This window comes from Fundulus heteroclitus, unplaced genomic scaffold (genome assembly GCF_011125445.2).
Source record: "Fundulus heteroclitus isolate FHET01 unplaced genomic scaffold, MU-UCD_Fhet_4.1 scaffold_490, whole genome shotgun sequence".
NCBI lineage: Eukaryota > Metazoa > Chordata > Actinopteri > Cyprinodontiformes > Fundulidae > Fundulus > Fundulus heteroclitus.
The window spans coordinates 27,673-47,911 of record NW_023396913.1 but is presented as its reverse complement, the minus strand read 5'-3'; the positions used below and the strand labels follow the sequence as shown (position 1 = coordinate 47,911).

The 20,239-nt window shown below is 39.5% G+C and overlaps 1 protein-coding gene and 2 long non-coding RNA genes across 4 annotated transcripts; 2 read left to right on the top strand and 1 right to left on the bottom strand.

The window, feature by feature from the left end:
- The first annotated feature begins 480 nt into the window (after positions 1-480).
- Positions 481-6,515, top strand: LOC118560847. Its single transcript, XR_004929637.1, has 4 exons — positions 481-729; positions 1,983-2,160; positions 5,168-5,374; positions 5,489-6,515. It is a non-coding gene; the product is annotated as an uncharacterized LOC118560847 (long non-coding RNA).
- Positions 6,516-6,988: 473 nt separating this feature from the next.
- On the bottom strand, positions 6,989-10,954 carry LOC118560849. 2 transcript variants are annotated; one of them, XR_004929640.1, is made up of 5 exons: positions 10,768-10,954; positions 9,549-9,656; positions 9,190-9,422; positions 8,978-9,096; positions 6,990-7,500 (listed from the first exon to the last, which is right to left on the bottom strand). It is a non-coding gene; the product is annotated as an uncharacterized LOC118560849 (long non-coding RNA). The 2 variants fall into 2 exon arrangements; XR_004929639.1 differs by lacking the exon at positions 10,768-10,954 and having other exon boundaries at positions 6,989-7,500; positions 9,549-9,819.
- A 7,751-nt stretch (positions 10,955-18,705) lies between these two features.
- Positions 18,706-19,919, top strand: LOC110368202. Its single transcript, XM_036132363.1, has 5 exons — positions 18,706-18,869; positions 18,945-19,049; positions 19,267-19,448; positions 19,558-19,752; positions 19,905-19,919. Exons 1-5 carry the CDS (start codon positions 18,755-18,757, stop codon positions 19,917-19,919), a joined length of 612 nt encoding a protein of 203 aa, XP_035988256.1. The 5' UTR covers positions 18,706-18,754.
- Positions 19,920-20,239: the final 320 nt, after the last annotated feature.

Sequence of the window (20,239 nt, the reverse complement as noted above, 5' to 3'; positions counted from 1 at the left end):
AAACAAACAAACAAGGGAATCAATAAAAAAAGTCACTTCAATCAAAAGATAAACGTTTTCAATCATAGAAAATAGTTTTGAATGCAAATCAAATATTTGAGACTCCAAAAATTGCATTTGAACACTTTTTTTTTAATTGAAAATGTTTTCTTTGATTGAAGTAATCTTTTTTTTGCGTTTGGGGTATAAATGGGTAGGACATTTGTGTCTTAATCATTCAATTCCAAAAAAGTTGTTTCAATCAAAAAAAATATTTTCAATTAAAAAAATAAATTAATTAAATGCAAAAAAAATTACCCGTCAATAAAAAGCTATTGAAGAGAATGTGTTTTTTCGTTGTTTTTTTTTTTTTTTTGAAGAAAAAAAAAATTTGAAGTTCAACATTTTTTGATTAAATAACTTTTTTTTTGAAGAGAAAAAAGTTTTAAAGTTCAATTTTTTTTGATTGAAGTATTTTTTTTTCTTAAGTGAAAAAAGTTTTGAAGTTCAGATTTTTTCGTTTGAATCACTTTTTTTTTGAAGCTCAAAAAGTTTTGAAGTTCAAATTTTTTCGATTGAATCATTTTGGAACAAACGTACCGTGGTGGGCGGGTGCTTCTCTATTGGTCAGACATGTTTGATTGACAAGTGTCTACACCAACGACGTCTTTCTGACAAAGAAGTCTTGTTCGGCACTCCCCAGGCCAGACAGCTTTTTAACAGCAAGAGGGAACAGCGGTGAAGTTGTCGGTAAGTAGATAAAACAGGTTGAAAATAATTGTTGTCATGTTATTAGCCCATTCTGTTGATATTTACAATAAATTGTACGCTTACTAACTTTGTTCACGTTGAGGAATGTTTGTAATGGTGTGAGGTTAGATGTCTAAATATTTTCAGACAGGCAAGCAAAGTGGGCGAACCTATGGCCCCCACGCAGCAGCTTGCTATGTGCTAAAGAGCTACTGTGTTGAGTAAAGTAGCCACAGCGCTGCCTGTTTAGTAGATGCTTTTATCTTGAGAGCGGGATATAGGCTGCTTAAGCTGCTGTTAGTCGAGGTGCATGCGTCTCTCTCCCCCCTCCCCCCATACATTTACCGCTGGGTCCCGTGTCGGCCAAGTGCCATGTACTGTGCTGGGTATGGCAGGCCGTTTTAACATTTATTAGCTTGACTGAATATGTATACCAGACATCTCAAATACATTCCTTCCTAGTCAAAATTTACATTTCAGACATTTACAATAACATTTGTCCTATCTAAAATGAATATTTCAGATATCTTGAATATAATTCAAAGTAGTACAAATTACGTCACTTTCCCCATTCATGTGTATAGGGCTTTTATTTACAGACATCTACAATAACATTCTTCCAATCTAAAATAAACATTCCGGATGTCTAAAACTGAATTCCGACTAGGATGAAATCTAATTTCAGATCTCCATAATCCAGTCAATACTAGTCATCATCATTTCAGATATAAAAAATAAATAAAACATTCTAGATATCCAGATATATAATTCTTGACATCAAAAATATATTTCTACTAGTAGAAATGACATTACATATATCCACTACTGATTATATGACGAATTAAATTGGAATTTCAGATATCTAAAATTTCAATATGCCTATACAAGGTTGTGTTGTGAATTGGCACTATATAAATAACATTTAAATAAATTGAATTGAACTTCTGGTCACAAAAAACCAAAACTTTTAAAATAAGATTATAGAATTGTTACATTACAGTTAATTTTTCTCCTCTTCCCATCTCTCAGAGTTACCCTAAAAGCCATTTTGTCTTAGCTGATCAGTGGAGTGGACATGAGTATTTCTCCAGCCAGCCATCAAATAAACGTCACATAGTGCTAGGGTATTTTGTATGTCAGGGTTCGTTTTTAATCATGCCTTCCTCATTCTAGTGAATTCAGTCTATTTTAAGCAGAGGAATTTAGTCTTGGGTAGTCATTTAACTAACCATCCTTTTATGTTTCTTCTGCAGCATTGGAAGCAAAGTTGTACTACTTTGTAGCAAAAATGATTACAGTCTGTGTTGTCCGTGGAGGAGTTGCCCACCATTTTTTCTCAGAAGGGCTGTTTCAGCAATTTGCGGGCTTCCAAATATCCCTTTCAGACCAGAAGTTCTGCATGATCACAAACTCCGGGAGCAGCTAATCAAGGTATGAGTATAAACTGTCATTTGTCACCTTCAATACTTTTTAAAATGCTTAGTCCTGGATAATGTGGGCCTACCACAGATGAGGCTTAAAAGCCTCTGTGTGGAGTTTGCATGTTCTCCCTGTGTATATGTGGCCCCCTTTAGGCACACCGGTTTCCTTCCATTGTCCAAAGACATGCACTTAGCATGAGTTTATTGGTGGGACTCATGTGTCCGTCCATCCATTTTCAGACCCGCCTAATCCCTGATGGGGTGGCGGGGGTTGCTGGTGCCTATCTCCAGCAGTCACTGGGGGAGAGGCTGGGTGGACTCATGTGTATTCATCTTTATTCAGACAAAAGAAAGTGAAATCACCAATGAGGCTAATTTTGCCATTGAAGAAGCTGCAGACAGCATTAGCATCAAGGGTTGCCTTAGGCATGTCCCAAACTGGAGAAAAAAGGACTCCCTAGTTCGCTCCGCTGTCAAGTTTATTGTCAACGGACCTATGAGAGTTGCCCACGACCAGTAAAATATTCACACCCTCTTATCTTAACAAAGGTGTTGATGTTGTCATAAGATCTGAGGGGAAAAAATGGGTTCCTCCATGTTTCTGTTAGCATACTTGTGTTGTGGTGCCTTTATCAGTAAGATTGATGGACAGGGATATTAATCTATACTTCTAAAAACCACCAACCAGGCCAGAAATCTGGATTTAGTGACAGATTCAGACCTAAATTTTAAGAAACAAGTTAAGGCAATTACAAAATCAGCCTTAAGAATATCAGATGAAATGTGTGATTACTTTGCAGGACCTGGAGAAACTAGTCCTTCATTCATCTGCAGTCAGCCTAATTATTGTAACAGCATGTTTACAGATCTACCATTTAAATATACAGGGGTTGGACAATCAAACTGAAACACCTGGTTTTAGACCACAATCATTTATTAGTATGGTTTAGGGCCTCCTATTGCGGCCAATACAGCATCAATTCATCTTGGGAATGACATAAACAAGTCCTGCACAGTGGTCAGAGGGATTTTAAGCCATTCTTCTTGCAGGATAGTGGCCAGGTCACGACGTGATGCTGGTGGAGGAAAATGTTTCCTGACTCGCTCCTCCAAAACACCCCAAAGTGGCTCAATAATATTTAGATCTGGTGACTGCAGGCCATGGGAGATGTTCAACTTCACTTTCATGTTCATCAAACCAATCTTTCACCAGTCTTGCTGTGTGTATTGGTGCATCGTCATCCTGATACACGGCACCTCCTTCAGGATACAATGTTTGAACTAGTGATGGGTCGATGAGGCGTCATGAAGCGTTTCAACACATTGCCAAACTGTGCCGATACTGTGTCACTGAATACTGACACCTGCTGGACCTTAAAAATCCCTACAGCCAACCTGGTTGACAGAGTTAACTGACACTGATTTGATGACCAAGTATACACAATACAATTTAAATCATTGTATGTTGCATTGCATTATTTTATATTTTCATTTGAATTAAACATATATTTGATTTTTTTTTTTAGATACAGTCAATAAATAATGTGAACGAGGATGCTTGTGGACTGGCTTTTATATTTATTTATTTATTAAAAAATTTTTGCTGCCATGTCCTTTCAATGCTCATGCTCACGTTCAATGATTGATCGAACTACTCAGAGTAGCAGCTTTCTACTAAGGGTAGATCAGCTGTTTTTTCTGAAACGACGCTCAGAACAAAGACGCACAGCGCAACCCGCCCAACCGTAAAGGCGTCTGCCCAACCTATCCATCAGTGGCGCGCTCCGATCAGCACCTGGCGCTCACAGAGCGAGACTGTGGTACACCATCACACCAGAGTTGCAACATGGTTAAAAATGAACCATTATTAACCGTTACTTTGTTTACAGTTCAACTTGGATTTTATTTACTGCGCAGCATATCTTTGCTGTGCGCAAATGCACACGCGTGCAGCTTAGAGGGAACAGAAACAGTTTGGTGCGTCAGTCAGTTCGAAACAGTTCCTGTATCGGTCACGTGACTTTCCCGTGTCGATACGCGCATCGACACGGGTTTTGCTCTATGAGCTCGACACATGTGCCGACACATCGGTGTTGCCGGACCCATCACTAGTTTGAACCATGTGCATCCAATTTGTCCTCTTTTGAACTCTGGTATGTCACCCATAATGTTGTGTGCAGTGCAATATTTTGAGCAAAACTGCTCTTACCCTGCTAATTGGACCTTCACACTCTGCTCTTATTGGTTCAATGTGCAATTAATGAAGATTGGCCACCAGGCTGGTCCAATGTGACCATGAAAGCTACCACACTAAAATAAGAGGTGTTTCAGTTTCATTGTCCAACCCCTGTAATAGACAACTGCAGCTCATTCAGCCCTAGCTAAAAACAAACCCTTGGACCACATCAGTCTGGTTCTGAGGTCTTTCCATTGGCTCCCTCACTGTCAGAAGACAGACTTTTGAGTTATGCTGCTGGTCTATAAAGCTCTGATTGTTTTAGGACCAGGATCCATCAGTGGCCTTCTGATCCAACATAAATCCATAAGACCTCTCAGGTCATCTGGATGCAATCTGGACCGGTTCCCATAGTCAGAAGTAGACCTAAAGAAGCTGCATTTAGCTTCTATGCTCCACATGTCTGGAACAAACTCCCAGACTCAGCTAAAACATTTTTATGTAAATCCAGATTAAAGACCCACCTGTTCTCAGGTCTGTAGTTAATATTAGCCTGGCGGCCCACCATGCTAATAATACGCTGAGAAATGCAGAGTGGTCACCACGCCGCGGTGCAGGCAGCCTTTGAAAGCACCCATGATTGTTTTGGTCTACAGACAGTGCTAAAGCACAACCTTGTGTCAAAATAATGCTTATTGTTCCTTTAATAAATTGTTTGTTAATCATGTTTGTTTTTTTATATGTACTTTTTTAATGTCCTCTGTACCTTGCTTTAAGGTTTTTGTAGAAATTTTCTTGTACATTAGATGTGCTTTAGAAATAAACTTGCCTTGCCTCTTAGGTTTGCAGAGGGCTTCAAGATTCTGGGGCTACTGAAAGAGCTCCAGAAAAACCCAGCTGTTGTTCCTGACATGTCCGTGTGTGAGGAGAAAGCCCTCACTGCCAGGGACATGAGCCACAGTGGCCTATTCTGCTCAGGGCAGCAATCAGCGCGTTCTGGAGAACCAATTGGTCTGCTTTAGGAGTGACTGGCTGATTGACATTAAAGGTCTGTTTTTTCATTTTAGTCAATTTCCATAAATTTAAAATTACTTTGTACAATACATCAGGGGTATTTTTTCCATGTCTAACAGTCGTATTCTTCTATTGTTCTGTCTTATAGAAGAGGAGGATGGTCCACCCTCTCTCTCGATGTTCACCTCTGGAGCCTCTGCCATCCCTCCACTTGGCTTTTCCTGCCAGCCTGAAATCCAGTTTCTGCATGACACCAAGACAATTTACCCAGAAGCCAATACTAGTGTTGTTGTCCTGTTGTATCTGTCGCTGCACTCCTCCTACAAGGCTTTTAGAATATACATGATGGAGGGAATTTTGCAAGCTCCGACCTTTGGAGTTTCTTAAATGATCACGAATGTGACTATGAAAGGTTACGCTGTAAGGTGATGACGGGTTTGCATGTTTGTCCAGCTGTTGTTAATGTTTTACTTAATTTTAAGGTAAAACGTGGTTTTACAAGTCTGAAAAGTGTACCAGTGTTTAAAAAATACTGTTCATATGTTTTTTACTAAAAGCCTTTAGCTGGTCCTGAGGATAAAATATCAGAAGACTGTGCCAGATGATTCAGGTTCTGTCATTAAACTTCTGAAATGGTTTTAGATTTTAACAACTTTCAGGAAGTTGACAAATTGTTATCCAAGACCATCATATGTTCTCTTCTAGGTTTGTCTTTATGGCAATAAAGAAAATACTCAAAATTAAAGTTTGATACATAAAAAAATATTAAACTGAACTTATCATGGCCACTAATGACAAAGAAAAAATAAATAAACAGATATTTTTGCCAAAAGGAGGGAGAAGTTTAACACAAGAAGAGGGCCAAAATAAAAATGTGTTTTTTAAAAGAAAGAGAATGAATAAATTTCGTCCCACTTAATGATTGTGTCCCACTTGTTGATTCTTCACGAAAACATGCAGTTTTATATCTTTATGTTTGAAGCCTGAAATTTGGCCAAAGGTTGAAAAGTTCAAGGGGGCTAAATACTTTCAGAAGGTTCTGTATGTGAGATCATGTTGGTCCAGACAACTCCTGTAAGACAGCAGCTCCAGATGTAAGGGAGAGGTTGAAACATAAGATATGCAAACTATATAGAATTTCCCATTAGAGTCAATAAAGAAGCTGTTTTATATTACCTAGTCTATCTGATGTGTTTGTGCATAATGTGTACAGTCCTTTGGAGTTCTTATAGAAGAGATGTGAGCGTCTGTCGTCTTGACTTAGTTGGGCATCTAAATTTGCAAAACGGAATCTTTCGCTCAGAGCACAATTAAAATGTGGTAGAAACGCAAACATCCGAAGGTTAGGTTAGGGATACAGTGACGGTATTCATGCTTCTTCCTTTTTTCTGAACTAAAGTTTACAAGTTCCTCACAGCGGCCTGACTGCAAGGTTTCATCGATCCGCACCCAACAGTTATTTCAGAATCAGAAATACTTTTAATAATCTCAGTGGGAAATTATTTTCGTTACACGCTGCAGATATAAAAACAACAATTATATAAATACAACATTCCCCACAAAAGAAATATATATATATATATATATATATATATAAATAAATATTTACAGATCTAAAATAAAGTGATAATGGCAATGTGCAAAAGAATGATTAAATGTCAACAATTGTCAAATGTATTCTGCATCAGAATTACAGACGAGCTGCTGTGTGATTACTTTCTGTGGGCAAACCATGGTGGTACCAAGCCTGTCTGAACTGTTCCAGCCTCCTTTGAATCTCAGGTGGATATACAATATGTAAAGAAAGTCTGTGGATATCATTATCTGGGTTAAGATTCTCTGCGTCCTCCAGACAGTAGAATGTATGGTAGAAATGCTGCAGCACATGCAAAAATACATCCTGCCAAAGGTGTTCTATGCGCTGATTATGAACTGATTGTCCTGTTATGAAGCCTCTGTGTTCCAGCCCTTGAACTAGATGCATGCATAAAGCAAGCAGCATGTTTTCATCCCCATGGTCTGATCTGACTCTTGATGGTAGTCCATAGTAAGATGTTGCTTTCAAAAACTGACAGAGTACTGTTGTTGCCCTATTGTTTAGCAGCTGAGGTAATCCCACACGGGTGTCCTTCGATGGCACCATGTATCACCAAGCCCCATCTAGAAAGTTGAAACAACACAAAATAAAATTAGTACTTAAAATAAGGATACAACCCCCTACCTGGAGACAATATACGATAATGATCAGAAAACCCGTATTAGAAATAAATCAATGGTTTCAACATTTTTTGCTGAAATTATGAATAATTGAATTAGTATATCAGCAAATATTTGAAACACGTTATCACCTAGTGCTAAAAATCAACATTATCAATCTTCAAAAAGACAAAGTTATATATTCATTGCTGGAAAAACACTCAAGGTCACTATATTGTTTCATTTGATAATTTTCTGTAAAAAGCAATTCAGAGCACAATAACTCAACAATAGAATTTAAAGAGCTACTGATATCAACCTGGAGGGTATCCCAGATAGGAGGCTTAACAAATATGGAAAAGCCTGGTTTCTAGGTTGCTAAATTCTGTTAAAGTGTAACTCTTCCCCAAATCAGCTGTTTGTTGTCAATAAACTCTTAACATGGTTGTTTTATAGTACTATCTACATATCCTGGTCATTATTTTTGAAAAATTATAATGCATATTTGTTGAAATCCGGCTTTTGTGTCCAAAACTCAGTATGGCGCCTTCCTAGGGTCAAACTTCTTGCATTGAATTTCAAATTAACATTAGTTTCTGCACGTGCAACGTAATTCTGAGTGTGTGACATTGGTCCCCTGGCTGCTCAGGACTATAAAAGCCACCTCAGTCTTAAAAAACAAAACAAAAAAATAGAGCATCTTCTTGTGCCTCCACAGAGAGCACTATTGCACTTTTCAAACTCTCTAGCGACCTTTTTTATCTTCAAAAAACAAATTTACCAACTTTTTATGTGTTGTTGGGCAGTGTATGTGAAAGCAATCAATTGTTCTGCAGTTAGTGTCTTGAGGCGGCCGGGAAGGGGCTGCTGAGAGACTGTGATGTTGGTTCTAGGTTGGACATTGGACATGGGCGATCTGCGGTATCTGCCTGCTGTTTGAGACGATACAGAGAGGGTGATCTGGGGCTGACATGTCCACATTACAAATGAATCATGATGCACAAAGCTGCCGGTGATCCCGCCTGGGTTACAAAGCAGAAAATATATGTTGATTCTGATATATGATAATATATAACAGGACCAATTCTGTCCACCATTTGACTCTGCAGCGCCAGGTTGTGGCTTCACTGAGTCAGGGCCTTGAGCCAGCAGGTCAAATTGATCAGAGTCTGGTCTGCTTGGCTCCACAAAAACCTTCCTACACCGCCGGGGATGAGGAGGGTGAAAAATCCTCCAACTCAACAGACCGAAACGTGGCGTAACTACCAGCATAACTCTGCTCACTCTCCATGATTCAGTACAGCAAATCAAGCAGCCTGTCTCACTCTCATATATATATATATATATATATATATATATATATATATATATATATATATATATATATATATATATATAAATATGCCACAAACTGTTGGGGTACGGCATATGGTAAGCCCACCTTGCAACAGTCCGACTCCACCTTCTTGAAGCAGATGTCAGGTTTGTCCTTCCCAACATTTAGCGTACCCTGGCCCGTGTGACAATCACATCTTGAGCACGAAGCAGCACCCTCATCATCTGAAAAATACAAACATGAAAGCATTAATGATTAAAAAATACTCTCACAAGCGGATCCAACTTAAATATCAATTTTCTGTAGAAAAGACAAACCTCATTCCCAGAGTTTGGATACTGGTCCTGCAATGTGCTCACACGATCTTGCAGCTGATTGTCATCTAAGGCAGACAGTCTTCCTCTTATGTGTAGGTCCACCAGCTTTGATTTGTTGTTCAAAAACGACGAGGAACATCCCATCATTTTTGCCTTTTTTTTGATTGTATGTCCTTGCTTCATAAGGACGTCTATGTGCTCTCTGGTAACAATAGATGGTCTGCCACTCCGCCCTAGGAAAACAAATGTTAAGTATTACATTTTATACAGAAGACAACCCAATCTTTAACAGCAAAAAAATAAAATAGAAATCAATTAATAAAAAAAAAAGAAAAGAAATTTTGTTTGTGAGGACTTACCTGAACTAACCCGCCTTATGAAGAAACGACGATCCTCGGTTCGATGGAAATGAGCTATTGCTAGCACTCCAACCTCAGTCAAACTGCTTTACTGTTCATTGTAGGTTTCTGTAGACAATAAATGTTCAATTCTGTGAAGGTTTCTTACACAACTTTCTATTGAACGTCGCTCTCTGTCGCTACACATTCCCTGGCTAAGGGCTCGCTCAGTTTCATGCCCTTTTCTTGCAATTCTGTCAATTACTACCAACGCAAATTGACGGACAGAAAGCGGAATTTATTGGTTTCAAAACTTTTGATCATTGATTTTTGATATCTGAAATAAAAACTATGACCGGTAAAAAATGGATTATGGAGATCCAGGATTAGTTTTCAGACATCCAGAAAGTTTATTTTAGATAGGAAGAAAGTTATTTTAGATATCCGAAAGTAAAATCCCACTACACATAAATGGGAAAAGTGATGTAATTTCTACTATAAATAATTATATTTAAGATATCTAAAGTTTCCACTTTAGATAGCAAGAATTCTGTTGGAGATATCTGAAATACACATTAAGTCAAGACTTTAGCACTGCAAAAAGGGAACTAAAAGTGAGTAAAACTTTCTTGAAATCAGTGTATTCTTCCTTGATTTGAGCAGCTAAATAAGACTATTTGCCAATGGAATGAGTATCCTTACCCCTAAAAGAAGGTTATTAGCTATTCTGCACTTGAAATAAGATGATGTAGATGAACTGTTATTATTTTAAGTGCAAAAATCTTATTCCGTATTTGAGATGTCTGAAATTCATGTTCAGTCAAGCTAATAAATGTTAAAACGGCCTGCCATACCCTGCACAGTACATGGCACTTGGCCGACACGGGACCCAGCGGTAAATGTATGGGGGGAGGGGGGAGAGAGACGCATGCACCTCGACTAACAGCAGCTTAAGCAGCCTATATCCCGCTCTCAAGATAAAAGCATCTACTAAACAGGCAGCGCTGTGGCTACTTTACTCAACACAGTAGCTCTTTAGCACATAGCAAGCTGCTGCGTGGGGGCCATAGGTTCGCCCACTTTGCTTGCCTGTCTGAAAATATTTAGACATCTAACCTCACACCATTACAAACATTCCTCAACGTGAACAAAGTTAGTAAGCGTACAATTTATTGTAAATATCAACAGAATGGGCTAATAACATGACAACAATTATTTTCAACCTGTTTTATCTACTTACCGACAACTTCACCGCTGTTCCCTCTTGCTGTTAAAAAGCTGTCTGGCCTGGGGAGTGCCGAACAAGACTTCTTTGTCAGAAAGACGTCGTTGGTGTAGACACTTGTCAATCAAACATGTCTGACCAATAGAGAAGCACCCGCCCACCACGGTACGTTTGTTCCAAAATGATTCAATCGAAAAAATTTGAACTTTAAAACTTTTTGAGCTTCAAAAAAAAAGTGATTCAAACGAAAAAATCTGAACTTCAAAACTTTTTTCACTTAAAAAAAAAAATGATTCAATCAAAAAAAATTGAACTTTAAAACTTTTTTCTCTTCAAAAAAAAAGTTATTTAATCAAAAAATGTTGAACTTCAAATTTTTTTTTTCTTCAAAAAAAAAAAAAAAACAACGAAAAAACACATTCTCTTCAATAGCTTTTTATTGACGGGTAATTTTTTTTGCATTTAATTAATTTATTTTTTTAATTGAAAATATTTTTTTTGATTGAAACAACTTTTTTGGAATTGAATGATTAAGACACAAATGTCCTACCCATGTATACCCCAAACGCAAAAAAAGATTACTTCAATCAAAGAAAACATTTTCAATTAAAAAAAAAGTGTTCAAATGCAATTTTTGGAGTCTCAAATATTTGATTTGCATTCAAAACTATTTTCTATGATTGAAAACGTTTATCTTTTGATTGAAGTGACTTTTTTTTATTGATTCCCTTGTTTGTTTGTTTGAAGCAACTTATTTTTTGATTGAATGATAAAGACACAAATGTCCTACCCATTATATGGTCCAATCAAAAAACAATGCTACTTCAATTAAAAACATTGCTTCAAACAAAAAAAAACGGACTTCTATCAAAGAAAACATTTTCAATCAAAGAAAATCAGTGTTCAAATGTATTTTTTTGAGTCTCAAATATATTTTTGGATTCAAATACTTTTTTTCTTTGATTGAAAAGTTTTTTTTTAATTGAAGTGAATTTTTTTTTTATTGAAAATATATTTTTTGATTGAAGCAACCTTTTTTTTGATTGAATAATAAAGACACAAATCTGCCTTCATAGGAGCCATGGAAGGACTTTAGAACTGGGGTGATGTGCTCTACTTTCTTAGTCTTAGTGAGGACGCGGGGAGCAGCATTCTGGATCAGCTGCAGCTGTCTGATCCACTTTTTAGGCAGGCCTGTGAAAACACCGTTGCAAATATAAACGCATGGATTAGTTTTTCCAGATCCTGCTGAGACATTAGTCCTTTAATCCTGGAAATGTTTTTCAGGTGATAGAAAGCTGACCTTGTAACTGTCTTTAGATGCTTTTGGAGGTTCAGGTCTGAGACCATTACTACTCCAAGATTTCGGGCCTGATCAGTGGTTCCTAGCTGAAGCGACTGAAGCTGTGTGCTAACCTTTGATCTCTCCTCTATTGGTCCAAAAATTATTACTTCTGTTTTGTTTTTATTCAACTGAAGAAAATTTTGGCACATCTACGTATTGATTTCTTCTAGGCATTTACTCAGTGCTTGAACTGGTTCATAGTCACCTGGTGACATGGTGATGTAGAGCTGTGTGTCGTCTGCATAGTTATGGTAGCTGATGTTGTTGTTTCTTATGATCTGAGCTAGAGGAGCATGTAGATATTGAATAGGAGGGGACCCAGGATGGACCCTTGGGGAACCCCACATGTGATTTTTGTAATCTTCGATGTAAAGTTACCTACTGATACAAAAAAGTCCCTGTCCTTTAAGTAGGATTTAAACCAGTGGAGAGCTGTACCACAGAGGCCGACCCAGTTCTCCAGGCGCTCTAACAGAATGGAGTGATCAACAGTATCAAATGCTGCACTGAGGTCCAACAGAACCAGCATGGTGGTTTTTCCGCAGTCTGTATTTATATGGATGTCATTAAACACCTTAATAAGGGCGGTCTCTGTACTGTGGTGAGCACGGAAGCCAGACTGGAAAACGTCAAAGCGGCTGGTCGTTGTTAAGAAGGTGTTTAATTGTTGAAACACAGCTTTTTCAATAATCTTACTGATAAAGTGGAGGTTTGAAATGGGCCTGTAGTTCTGGAGTAGTAGTTTGTCTAAATTGTTCTTTTTTAACAGTGGTTTGATAATTGCTGTTTTTAGGGACTGGGGGGAAACACCTGACAGAAGGGACGTGTTTATTATCTGAGTCAAATCAGACGCTATGACAGGCAAAACTTTCTTAAGGAAAACTGTGGGTAGAGCATCAAGTCAGCATGAGGAGGAACTTAGCTGCTGAATGATCTCCTCTAAGCTTTTGGAGTTTATTTGGCTGAATTGGGACATTTTGTCAGGATAAGATCCAGCTGAATACGGCTTTGGTTCTAGAGTTGGTGTGGATGTACAAACTGATCTTCTAATTATCAGTTTATTTATTTTTTAGACTAGTTCCATATGAGAGGTTGCAAGAAAACTTGTAACTTTACTGAATTTGCAGCTTAAGAAGATTGGGTTTGACAGACAACGCCAACTGTCCCCTCAATCCAGTGCACACAATACCACAACAGACCTCATCACGCTCTACAGTACATCAAGAAAACTAAATCAACTAAAACAAGTTCACGAGTGCACATGAAATGAAGTTAATCCATATTTGTGTGTCAGAGTGTCTAAGCACTCTCCAGAATTTGACATCTCAGCAGAACCTGTAATAATTATAGAAAGTAACGTTATAGTTGTTCTGCCTTTTGTTAAGACAGCAAGGAATTCATGTCGTGAATACATTACATAAAAAATGTATAAATTATTTATTAGTCAGAGGAAATCCATGCTAAAAACAGTTAGAAACGTTTTGGGTTCATATTTAATCAGAGTGAGACATCACAACTTTGTTAGATGTCTATGTGAATTACGTGAGATAGTGAGTGCTCCCACCTTAAAAAAAGATGTTTGACGTATTTTGCTCTGGTAAAAGCTGCTTTTCAGCTAGGGAAGCTAGGGAAACTGCTAATGTTGAAGTTGAATTTGTTCTACACGCTTCTGCCTTGGAAAATATTTGTCTTTTTACAAAAAGAATGTTTAAAGCCAGATTTGTGAATAAAGGTTATTCAGAGAACGCAAGAAAAGGAAGCTTTGTGTGGGGAACTTTTGTCCCAGCTGTCTAGCTGCATATGGCCCCAGGACAGCACAATAGTTTTCTTGAAGTATAATTTTGGAGAAGTAGAAACAAGTATTAATTTCAAAAGGTAGGTAAAAGAGGAAAAAAGTTTTTACAAAATCTTAAAATGTTGGATAGTTGTTATTTCCATCTTGCTGTGAAAATTGGTGAAATTTTATAATTTTTAATGCTTAGATATAAAATTGCAAGACAATTACTAAAATTGCCGTTTCTTGAAAATGTTTTTTGGCATGCCATACTTTATATTTATAGGTAGCCTAGATGTGCATAATAAAAGAGTGGAACTAAAAGCTGGTCTAAAATTTTTATGGAGCTTTAACTTGCTAAGAGTAATAACGTTAGATGATTATATCTTTAAAATGAGATAACTGTCTCATAAAATGTGATAGTTTACTTGGTCTAAAGAGATGATTCAATTCAATGTTATTTATATAGCGCCAATTCATGAAATATGTCATCTCAAGGCACTTTACAAAGTCAAAATCAATCAGATTATACAGATTGGGTCAGATTATACACATTGGTCAAAAAAATTCCTATATAAGGGAACCAGTTCATTGCATCAAAGTCTTGACAAGTAGCATTCTCTCTTAAAGAAGCGTAGAGCCACAGGGAGAGTCGTCTACATTGTCCATGGCTTTGCAGCAATCCTACCTACTGAGCAAGCATGAAGCAACAGCGGGAAAAAAAACTCTCCATTAACGGGAAGGAAAACCTCCAGCAGAACCGGGCTCAGTATGAACGGTCATCTGCCTCGACAGACTGGGGGTTACAGAAGACAGAGCAGAGACAGAACAAGACAGACAAAAAAGCACAGAAGTTCTACATTAGATGGTAGTAGCGGGTGATCTGTCTTCCCTGGATGATGCCACAGCTAACAGAACGCCGGACCAGGTGTACCTACTATGAAGAAAAAAGAAAAATCAAAAAGTTAAAAGCTGAAATGACAACAGTCATTCAAAATTGAAGAACAATAGACCCTGATGTCCTGCAGTAGCCTAAACGTATAGCAGCATAACTATAGAGGTAGCTCAGGGTAACATGAGCCACTCTAACTATAAGCTTTTTAAAAAAGGAAAGTCCAAAGAGCCAGCTTCTAGTGGAGAAGTTCAAGTATCTTGGGGTCTTGTTCATGAATGAGGGGAAGATGGAGCGGGAGATCGACAGGCGGATTGGTGCAGCGTCTGCTGTGAAGCTGGCGCTGTACCGGTCCGTTGTGGTGAAGAGAGAGCTGAGCCAAAAGGCGAAGCTCTCGATTTACTGGTCGATCTATGTTCCTACCCTCATCTATGGTCACGAGCTTTGGGTCGTGACCGAAAGAACGAGATCCCGGATACAAGATCCCGAAATGAGTTTTCTCCATAGTGTGTGTGAGCTCTCCCTTAGAGATAAGGTGAGGAGCTCAGTCATCTGGGGAGGACTCAGAGTAGAGCCACTGCTTCTTCATGTCGAGAGGAGCCAGTTGAGGTGGCTTGTGCATCTGGTTAGGATGCCTCCTGGATGCCTCCCTGGTGAGGTGTTCTGGGCACGTCCCACCGGGAGGAGGCCCAGGGGAAGACCCAGGACACGCTGGAGGGACTATGTCTCTCGGCTGGCCTGCGAACGCCTTGGGATTCCCCCAGAGAAGCTGGCCCAAGTGGCTGGGGAGAGGAATGTCTGGGCCTCCTTTATAAAGCTGCTACCCCCGCGATATTGCTAAAGTGTTCCTTTGGCAATAGTCCAATTGCTAAAGTGTTACTTTTACATTACTTTTGGGTGTGTATCCACCAATTTAGATGTTAAACTTTCATAAAAGCTGTCTTAATGCAAGAAACAAAACCCTTAGACACATGAAATAGCAAGTAACTTTAAAAAACTAAAATGGTTTTGTTAACTTTTCACATTAAGCTGGATTAACAGCTAGTAAGATACCTTTGATTAAATTGGTATACTAATGTTTAAACCAGGGTTGTCAAAGATACGGCCCGCGGGCCGAATTCGGCCCGCCGAACGATTTAGTCCGGTCCGATGGCCAAATGCATTATCATTATTCAACGGCTGTATCTCCTCGCTGCATCGAGCGATCTGCACCAGATTTTTTGAGAGTCGTGGGGGAGCGCTGCCGAACACGTTCGTGTGAATCGCCCAGTGGACGGGCGGGCAAAATGCGTGACAGCATCTGCGGTGGCGGGCGGCCGGCGGTGCGCAAATCCCAGCGGTGGCCAATAGGCCAGAGCGGCGCTTTGCTGCGAGGGCCGCTCATCACCGCTTGCGGTTTTAATTATTATTATTATTTGTAACGAATCACAATGTCGTTAGGAAATTGAGGATAATCTAGACTGAAGGAAACGATTGAACGTCTTACATTGCGGTCAGCACTGCCCTGCGCAATATTTCGATAAATTTGTAAAAATATGGCAATTTTATGTAGTTTATAAAGCTTTTTTGTAGTTGTGTATATTGTTAGGCTAAATATGAATGGGCTTAAGATGCCTGCTACCATGGAGGCAGAAAAACAAGTCACATTTAGGTTAATCATTTCATTAAAATGTGTTCACGGGACGGATTTAATAAAGTTTAAAGGGACAAAATGGTAAATCAGATTGTTTAACCAAAAATTAAAGAGCTTTGTAAAGAGTGAAAGTACTACATTGTAGTTGCAGGTTTGCAGATAGTTTGCAAAGTGATTTTGTTGTTAAAGGTAAAATGAAACAAGAAATAAATTTCTGTTTTTTTGTCAGCACTCTACCCGTTTGGAAGGTGCCCTGGAACTTCAGTCTTTTCAGAGGGATGGACTGTATGAATGCCCATGCTGTATGTTCACGTGCAAACATACATACAAGATGGATATTCATTTGCAAAATCACTTGAAGCTAGCAGTGAAGCACAAAGGTAGAGTTTGTAGGGATGGAATTTGGTATGTTTATGGCAACTATGGTGAAATATCTCCTACGTGTTGGAATAGCTGGCCTTTCAGATGTATGTATAACATTAGGTTTTTTCTTTACAGGATTTGCCATCTGTAAATGCAGTAGGCCGTGCAGAAAGTTTGCACATTTTCATTGCCCACACTGCATCAACACCATTATACGGAAGGACCAATTTGAGATTCCCTTGAAGGGGCATCTGTCTCCAGATCCCTTGCCTCATTTAGCAGCGCTTTCAGCCTCACCACAGTCTCCCGCTCCACCCCCCGCCCCCTTGCCTCATTCAACGGTGCTTCCAGCCTCACCACAGTCTCCAGCTCCTTCCACCTTGTCAAATTCCCCAGCCTCTGCAGCACCTGGCTCATTCTCCTTGCGAGTGCCATTTCCCCCCACACCGCCCATTTGCAAGGCCACAGAGTCAGTGGTATGTCCACACTGTGGATTGAAGTTGAACAGGCGGAATTTACGGGTGCACCTGCAGAGACGCCACACTGTAGTGAAACCTGACATAACCTCTCAACACCACCTGTACTACCAGTGCATTGATTTTGACAGTGGTGTTTTTGCTGTTGCCAAGTCCTTTACATCATCAAGCACACCAATTCACGTAATAAAGAGGACATGGGGGGAAAATCAGATGACGTGCTGTGAATTGGATGTGTGCAAAATTAATATGAATTGTGCTGCACGCTCCAATTTGAGATCTTTTGAATGTCCACATATCAGGTCTATTTGCTATTGCTCTCCGGCATCACAACTGGATTCTCCTCTTTCCCAGGAAGTGCTAGAGCAGATGGTCTCAGAGAAATGGTTTGGGCGGGACAAGAAAGACCAGTATCTGGCACGGCAAAAGGCTGCCATCGAGGCTGACACTCCGCTCTCCTGCAAAGTTAACTTCTCAGGCCCTCCTTCTAAGAGATTTATCTCTGTGTTTGAGCCGTCTATCACTTACTACAGCAGACTTGGACGTGTGATGGTCAGCTTTGACTGAAAAAAGATAACTTGGCACTGTCCATGTGCAAAGCCACGGCAGTCTTGCATTCATAAGTACGTGGCCAAGTGGCATCTATTTCAAACTGAGCAGTCACTTTTTAGGAGGGCTAAATGTGTTGAGGCAGACCAAGGAATGATGCTGTGCAGTGCAGAAATGGAAGGTGAAGAGCTGAAGAAGGACGATGCACATTATCCACCAACAGGCCAAACTCTTGTGGAGATGATTCAGGACATCTTCAAAAACAAAAAAATCCCAGTTCCACTTCCACGTGAGGCAGTCCACACAAAGACATTCCCGTCTGCTTTGGTCCCATCAGAGACCTTCTGCCGCCATTGCCCAGAACACACTATGCTGAGTGAACCAGCTCTAATCACCTCAAAGGCAAAGATAGTGAGCCTTACAGATGTCTTTGAAGGTAGGTCCTTCTTGTTTATCTGTGTTTGTTTGTGCATGTTGTATAGCAGTGCAAGTGTGACATTCTGCCCCATCATCTTTACCTTATCCAATTCAATAGAAATAGTACATTCAATGTCATTTTACTTCACACAACAGTACTACAAAAAACTACACTCTTTCACATTTAATACATCAATTATTATGAACAGGAATTTCATTATATACCAAGTGTTGCTACAAGTGTGGCCTGGTTTACCGATACCAGGAATGGTCTGATGGTGTCCACATCAGACCAGTGTATTGACGACCATACACTACTGTCAATACACCTTTGTCTTTTCCTGCGAAAGTCTTCAGGTAGGCAAATAATCCCCTTTCTCTTGGATGTAGTCAATATGAAACATTTTAATTTTGTCTATTTTGCCGAGAACACATAGTACATTTATATGTAATGTCAATGATTCTGCAGACTCACCAGGCTGTTGGGAGCGTCGTTGAGGAGAAAACATCAGGCAAACGTTTCCCATCAGCTCAGAAGATTCTTCAGGCTTATATGACGTTTGAGGCCTTGTGTGACCACAGTTACACATTTGCATGCGTGTCATGTGGCTATCATCCTGTGACTGTGGTTATGGATCTTCACAAGAAAGGAGTGTTTAGCATGCCTGGTAAGTGTGTCTGTTTCTAAAGCACATCATATTTGTCTTGTACAGATTATGTCATGACTGTACTGTTCTTGAAAGTGAGTGATATTGAGGAACCACCAGCAGATTTTGATGGCAGGGTGAATGCTGAAGAGTTCTGGCAGAAGGTGCAAATGGAAGTGATTTCCCGGGGATTGGTGTCTAGTGAGTATACAAACTATTCCTTTTTCCAATGTAAAGTGTAGTCATGTGGTCATGTGCCAAAACTGCAGCATTATTTTTTCATTTACATAATGCCAGATTTGGTGACTTGGCTGAACAATAGTCTTCTTGTAAATAGAAATGAGACATTTCCTTTATTTATTAGCACATATCATGTCTGTGCTCTCTCTAAATTCCCAAACCGCCCCCAACCCCATAGGCAACAAGGAAAACCCCTTTGTCATCCATCCTAGCTACCACAACTGGGCACCTTGGATAGGGCCCCACACCAGGAGTGGCAATACGGAATACCAAAAAATGCATTCCCCACACAGTCCTGTGGAAGAGTTGGAGCTGACGGTCATAGAGGACCGACTCATAGACGAGCTTCTCAAAGTCAAGGTATGAAAGCTGTACTTAACCTGCACCTAACCTTTGTCTGACAATGACTTCTGTTCACTCTGACTGATGCTAGCTACATTATGGTGTGTATATAATTTGTGTTTTATAGATGGGAGATCTACGAAGCTTGTGTGGTCAGTGTGGTGTGGACCCCCAAGGTTCACGAATGGACATTGTAAGCAGGCTTCAGCAAGAAATGAAGAACAGAGACAGCTATGACAAGGTCTTCTCTCAGATTTGGGGAGCTTCAGGTACCTACTACTTTCTGGCAAATAAGTGGATTTACATGCACACTACTTACACTGTTTATCCGTTGCTTTATGTTTTAGGACCATTTTATGACACTGATAATAATATTAAGACGTTCTATGTGTGTGTGTGTTGAAATTTGATTAACCTATACAAAGTTTTTTTTCGCTTTTATTGTTTCTTCCTGTCTTATTGGCCTTCTCATAGGTGGATAGGCAGTAGTAACCTGCCCTTGTGCTGTGGTCTATGCCGTAAAATTCAATATCAGAGCAGAAAGTCCACGTGATTATGCTGACATTCTTCTGTCCTTCAAACACTTTCCTAACATCACGCTGTATGATTTTGCCCGTGGTTTGGCAACTCACACCAACCAAAGTGCCAGAAACGTTTTGGCCGCATGGTGGCAGGTTGTGTGAACCCACTGACGGCAATATTGCACAGGCAGCTGAAGGTGAACTGAAAGTGAACTTGCCATGGTTAAAACACAAACAGAAGGTGCCAGACCCAGATGGACATCCTCTCACTGGAACGTCTCCTTGTAT

What these genes read in the sequence shown, in the direction of transcription:
- LOC110368202 (XM_036132363.1), top strand. Translation starts at nt 18,755, where the DNA reads ATGACGTTTGAGGCCTTGTGTGACCACAGTTACACATTTGCATGCGTG. An exon ending in TTCCCGGGGATTGGTGTCTA is followed by an intron (nt 19,050 to 19,266) that starts GTGAGTATACAA and finishes CCAACCCCATAG; the next exon opens with GCAACAAGGAAAACCCCTTT. An exon ending in ACGAGCTTCTCAAAGTCAAG is followed by an intron (nt 19,449 to 19,557) that starts GTATGAAAGCTG and finishes TGTGTTTTATAG; the next exon opens with ATGGGAGATCTACGAAGCTT.